General features: G+C 40.4%; 1 protein-coding gene across 5 annotated transcripts in view; it reads left to right on the plus strand.

Moving 5' to 3' along the window:
• LOC129839898 (RNA-binding protein 39-like) overlaps positions 1 to 4,447 on the plus strand; it is a 34,939-nt gene extending 30,492 nt beyond the window's left edge. For all 5 annotated transcript variants that reach the window (XM_055907624.1, XM_055907618.1, XM_055907633.1 and 2 more), the window contains 6 exons: positions 2,004 to 2,208; positions 2,330 to 2,416; positions 2,678 to 2,798; positions 2,977 to 3,082; positions 3,163 to 3,241; positions 3,671 to 4,447. In XM_055907624.1, the coding sequence (XP_055763599.1) occupies positions 2,004 to 2,208; positions 2,330 to 2,416; positions 2,678 to 2,798; positions 2,977 to 3,082; positions 3,163 to 3,241; positions 3,671 to 3,774 (702 nt within the window). In that variant the 3' untranslated portion in view covers positions 3,775 to 4,447. The remainder of the gene's footprint in view (positions 1 to 2,003; positions 2,209 to 2,329; positions 2,417 to 2,677; positions 2,799 to 2,976; positions 3,083 to 3,162; positions 3,242 to 3,670) is intronic.
• The last annotated feature ends 1,871 nt before the right edge of the window (positions 4,448 to 6,318 follow it).

Consider the following 6,318-nt stretch of genomic DNA (forward strand, 5'->3'; position numbering starts at 1 on the left):
TGAGCAGTGTATATGGGGGATTGGAAATTATGCAGACAATTACATTGATGGAAGCAACAATCTTTCTGCAATATTAACCTTTACTGCTCAGGCGTTCCGCGAGCGGAACTCCTCCCACATTCCACTGAAAAGGCAGAGCGCGAAATTCAAAATATATTTTTTAGAAGTATTTAGCTTTCACACATTAACAAGTCCAATACAGCAAATGAAAGGTACACATCTTGTGAATCCAGCCAACATGTCCGATTTTTAAAATGTTTTACAGTGAAAACAGCACGTATATTTATGTTAGCTCACCACCAAATACAAAGGACAGACATTTTTTTCACAGCACAGGTAGCATGCACAAAGCCAACCTAACTAACCAAGAACCAACCAAACTAACCAAGAAACAACTTCATCAGATGACAGTCTCATAACATGTTATACAATAAATCGATGTTCTGTTAGAAAAATTTGCATATTTGAGGTATAAATCAGTTTTACATTGCAGCTACCATCACAGCTACCGTCAAAAATAGCAGCCAGAGTAATTACAGAGACCAACGTGGAATACCTAAATACTCATCATAAAACATTTCTGAAAAATGCATTGTGTACAGCAAATGAAAGACAAGCATCTTGTGAATCCAGCCAATTTTTCAGATTTTTTAAGTGTTTTACAGCAAACACAATATAGCATTATATTAGCTTACTACAATAGCCTACCACACAACCGCATTCATTCATCAAGGCACGTTAGCGATAGCAATAGGCACGTTAGCGTTAGCGAATAAACCAGCAAAAGATATTAATTTTCACTAACCTTCATAAACCTAACTCAGATGACAGTCCTATAACATCAGGTTATACATACACTTATGTTTTGTTAGACAATGTGCATATTTAGAGCTGAAATCAGTGGTTATCCATTATGCTGACGTAGCTTCCTTTTCCCAGAATGTGCGGATATTTCTATTAGACTCTCACCTATTCTGACCAAATAGCTATTCATAAACATTACAAAAAAATACATGTTGTATAGGAAATGATAGATCCATTAGTTCTTAATGCAATCGCAGTGTTAGAATTCTAAAAATATCTTCATTACGACATAAGGCTTATGTTATAGCGAGAGAGTGGCCAAAACCTGGGCGCAAAACTACTAGTATACAGTTCGACAGATGTATGAAATAGCATCATAAAATCTTTCTTACTTTTGGTGATCTTCCATCAGAATGTTGGACAAGGGGTCCTTTGTCCAGAACAGTCGTTGTTTGGATTTAGAACATCGTTTTTCCCTCTTGAATTAGCAAGCACACTGGCCAAGTGGCGCGAAGCTCTCCTTTCTGAACAAAGGGATACAACGCAACACGCCTAACGTCCCGAATAAATTTCAAAAATCTAATAAAATTATATTGAAAAAACATACTTTACGATGATATTGTGACATGTATCAAATCAAATCAAAGCCGGAGATAGTAGTTCCCTATAACGACGGCTTTTCAGAAGGCAATTCCAGGTCCATCTGCGCGCTCTCCAGAAAACAGGAAATGGATGACTCGTCGTGCCAAGAGGATATATTCCACCTCAGACCAAGATAAACACTTCATTTCTTCTCTCACTTCCTCTTGACATCTAGGGGAAGGTGTATGACGTGCATGTATACTCATACGTATCATGCCCATTTATAGGCAGGCCCTTGAACAGAGCATAATTTTCACACTTTCCACTTCCTGGTCAGAAAGTGTGCTGCCAAATGAGTTCTGTTTTACTCACAGACAAAATTCAAACGGTTTTAGAAACGAGTGTTTTCTATCCAATAGTAATAATAATATGCATATTATACGAGCAAGAATTGAGTACGAGGCCGTTTAAATTGGGCACGTTTTTCCCTCAAAGTGAACACAGCGCCCTCTGTCCTCATCAGATTAAGCTGATCCACCCCTAAGAAAAAAAATTGTCTGCATAAACCCTGATTAGTGTGCATGTAAAGTCATTTAAATGGCATTTGTGTCCTCTAGTTCTCGGACGCAGAGTGTGCCAAGAAGGCCCTGGAGCAGTTGAACGGGTTTGAGCTGGCCGGCCGGCCCATGAAGGTGGGCCATGTCACGGAGCGCACAGATGCCTCCACCGCCAGTTCATTCCTGGACAGCGACGAGCTGGAGAGGACGGGCATTGACCTAGGCACCACCGGGCGCCTGCAGCTCATGGCCAGACTGGCTGAAGGTAAAGCCTGAGAGCCCAGGGCCTGTATTCACAAAAAATCTTGAAATGTCTGTACTGTTTCACTTCAGAACCGATTTATAAAGTGTGAACAAGTACAAATGTCGAGCCCAATATCTTTCAGGCACGGGACTGCAAATTCCTCCAGCCGCACAGCAAGCCCTACAGATGAGTGGGGCCATTGCTATTGGTGCCATGGCTGCTGTATCAGGTAATAAAAGGATGATCATTTGGACAAACCCATCTGACTGCCATGGCTGGTTTTCTCTGAGGTATTTGGAAAAGGCAGGTTTTATCCGGCATTGATCGAATCTGTTGATTTTGCCAGTGAGACACTATGATTGGTTGATATGATGCGAGGAGCTGGTCTGTGAGAATCGCTTCAGAACTGGGCTGGCTTGACACGCACATTAAACATAAATAAAGTTCAGTTTAGTGTGATATGATGTATTTTGACTTTTTTTTTTTTTAGCTGCCATGAATCCTGCTATGAACATGAACATGAATATGAACATGAATACAGCTATGAACTTGCCATCCCAGCCACTAGCTACACACTGTTTCCAGCTGTCTAACATGTTCAACCCTCAGTCGTAAGTATTGAACTATTAATCTAGTTGTTCAATGCAGCATCTTTGTATTCCAAGGGGTGCCAGCTGATGAAAGTACACAAACTATAGACTTCTTTGACCTTAAAATGATATTTGTTCCCAAATACTGGTCCCAATCACTAGTCCCTTGTGGGTGATGATTTCCTATCTGGTTTTACAGTGAAGATGACCCAGGCTGGGATGTTGACATTCAGCATGATGTCATTGAGGAATGCAACAAACATGGAGGAGTTGTGCACATATACGTCGATAAGAATTCCACTGAAGTGAGACTTAAGTATAGTTGAATGGTTTTGAAACGGTTGCAGTCTTAAATAGAAATTAAAGTTATTGTTTTTATTTTTAGGGCAACGTGTATGTGAAATGTCCAACCATTCCTGCTGCCATGGCTGCAGTAAACGCATTACATGGTCGATATTTTGCAGGTAAGAGAACTGACTGACTGCTACTCAATTATACACTCACCGGACAGTTTTTTAGGTACACCCATCTAGTATTGTCGCACCCCCCTTTGTCTCCAGAAAAGCCATGCTGTCTTTTGTCGTGTGTGAAAATCCCAGGAGGCTGGCCGTTTCTGAGATACTGGATCCGGTACGCCTGGCACCGACGATCATACAACGCTCAGTCTCTTAGGCCCTCGTTTTGCCCTTTATAACGTTCAATCAAAAGTAACTGGATGCCTGCCTGATTGCTTTATATAGCAAGCCACGGCAATGTGACTCACTGTATGTAGGATCGATCAGTTTTCGGGACCGACGTGGTGTACTTAATGAACTGGCTGGTGACTGTAAATTGTCAGTGATGGAGTCATTGTTTATGAAGATGATTTGTCTTAACTGTAATTTTCTTCACAGGTAAAATGATCACAGCGGCATACGTCCCTCTCCCGACATATCACAACCTTTTTCCTGATTCTGTGACGGCTACCCAGCTCCTGATCCCTCCTGCTCGCCGATGATCTCACAGCGAGACACAAACTGATTTGTTGGACACTGTATAATTGATTATTTTCTCTTTTTAAAAGTTTGACATTTTATTGTCTTTGGTCTTTTTTTCATTCCTGCAAGTTATGGCAGTATGTTTTTCTTTTGTTAGTAGGTGAAGTAAGATTTTATTTTTTTATTTTTTTCGGTACATTTATTTTTTGTTGAGACTTTACTTACGTTGGTGGCAAAAATAATCAAAAGCTTTATTTGCGTAGCCACATCCAAAAGTGTTGGTCAGTGTTGGTGGAGTTTCAGCCAGTCTAATAAAGGGATTATAGTCCCTGAAGAGTTTATTGGTGGATCTGGACAATTTACCATTTTATCTTTTGTAAAAATGTATTCTTGTTCATACATTGTCTTGTGCTTGATCACTTTGATTGGCATGTTTTCCCTGAAGTGTACAACTTAGACACCCAGACACAAGAAAAGAGGATATTGATTATTTTTGGAGAAAAAATACAATTCGAACATTGCAGTTTCAATTATACATCAGAATATTATTCAATGTTTTAAGCTCCATGAGCTCTGAAAACGTAATGACTGATTTCAGTTGTGCTCATTTAGAGACATTTGGTTTTTCAGTATCTGTTTTCTAATCAAGATTTGATTTTGTAAAGACCTTGATTAAAATGTATTTTAAAGTCATCTAGTTTATTTTCTTGCTCAATACTGTCTGAAGCACACTTCTATTCTCTTCCCATTTGGTATATACACACAAATATTTAAGAATATTAAGCGGAGTAATATTTCTTCTTGCTGGAACATCCACTTGCCTCCTGGCAACTAGGTTTTGGGCAAAAATTTCCTGGTGCCTCATTTATAACCATTCCATTTCTAAATTTCTGCTTGTTCCATTTCTGAAGTCTACGCATGTACAAAATTATTGAGATTTATTTACTTGGCGCATGGCATGTTTCCTGTTATCAGACCTGTCATAAAACTGCACGGGTGTGAAAGTCTTCCTGGAATACGCCCTCCGTTCACCTTTTTATAGTGCCAATAACCCCCTTTATTTGCTGTATAATTTGGAACTATTGGCATTAGGCCACGGCAGGCAAACAACATTGTTTAGTTTATCAATAGATTATTTGGTTTACAGTGCATTAGGAAAGTATTCAGACCCCTTGACCTTTTCCACTATTAACGCCTTATTCTAAAATTGATAATAGTTTATTTCCCTCCAATCTACACACTAAACAGGAAAGGGCCTACCCAAGTTGTTGCCACAAAGCTGGAAGCACAGAATCGTCTAGAATGTCATTACCGTTAAGATTTCACTTAACTGGAACTAAAGGGCCTAGCCCGAAACATGAAAAGCAGCCCTAGACCATTATTTATCCTCCACCAAACCCTACAGTTGGCACTATGCATTCGGGCAGGTAGAGTTCTGGCATCCGCCAAACCCAGATTCGTCCGTTGGACTGCCAGATGGTGAGGTGTGATTCATCACTCCAGGGAACACATTTCCACTGCTCCAGAGTCCAATGGCGGCGAGCTTTACACCATGATGCTTGGTATTGCGCATGGTGATCTTAAGCTTGTGTGTGGCTGCTCGGCCATGGAAACCCATTTCATCAACCTCCCGACGAACAGTTCTTCTGCTGACTTTGCTTCCAGAGGCAGTTTGGAACTCAGTAGTGGGTGTTGCAACTGAGGACAGATGATTTTTACGCTTTTCGCACTTCAGCCCTCGGCGGTCCCATTCTGTGAGCTTGTGTGGCCTACCACTTTGTGGCTGAGCCTTTGTTGCTCCTAGATGTTTCCACTTCACAATAACACACAGTTGACCGGAACAGCTCTAGCAAGGCAGAAATTAGACGAACTGACTTGTTGGAAAGGTGGCATCCTGTGCCATGTTAAAAGTCACAGCTCTTCAGTAAGGCTATTCTACTGCCGATGTTTGTCTTTGGAGATTGCATGACTGTGCTCGATTTTTATACACCTGTCAGCAACGGGTGTGGTTGAAATAGCCGAATCCACTCATTTGAAAGGGGTGTTCACATACACTTGAAGTCAGAAGTTTGAAAAAACTCTTAGGTTGGAGTCATTAAAATTTGTTTTTCAACCACTCCATACATTTATTTTTAACAAACTGTAGTTTTGGCAAGTCGGTTAGGAGATCTACTTTGTGCATGAGATGTAATTTTTCCAACAATTGTTTACAGACAGATTATTTCACTTATAATTCACTGTATCACAATTCCAGTGGGTCAGAAGTTAACATACACTAAGTTGACTGTGCCTTTAAACAGCTTGGAAAATTCCAGAAAATTATGTCATGGTTTTAGAAGCTTCTGATAGGCTAATTGACATAATTTGAGTCAATTGGAGCTGAACCTGTGTATGTAGTTCAAGGTCTACCTTCAAACTCAGTGCCTCTTTGCTTGACATGGGAAAATCAAAAAAGTAAGCCAAGACCCCAGAAAAAAAATTGTAGACCTCCACAAGTCTGGTTCATCCTTGGGTGCAATTTCCAAATGCCTGAAGGTACCACGTTCATCTGTACAAACAGTACA

Source organism: Salvelinus fontinalis, chromosome 3 (genome assembly GCF_029448725.1).
Source record: "Salvelinus fontinalis isolate EN_2023a chromosome 3, ASM2944872v1, whole genome shotgun sequence".
Lineage (NCBI taxonomy): Eukaryota > Metazoa > Chordata > Actinopteri > Salmoniformes > Salmonidae > Salvelinus > Salvelinus fontinalis.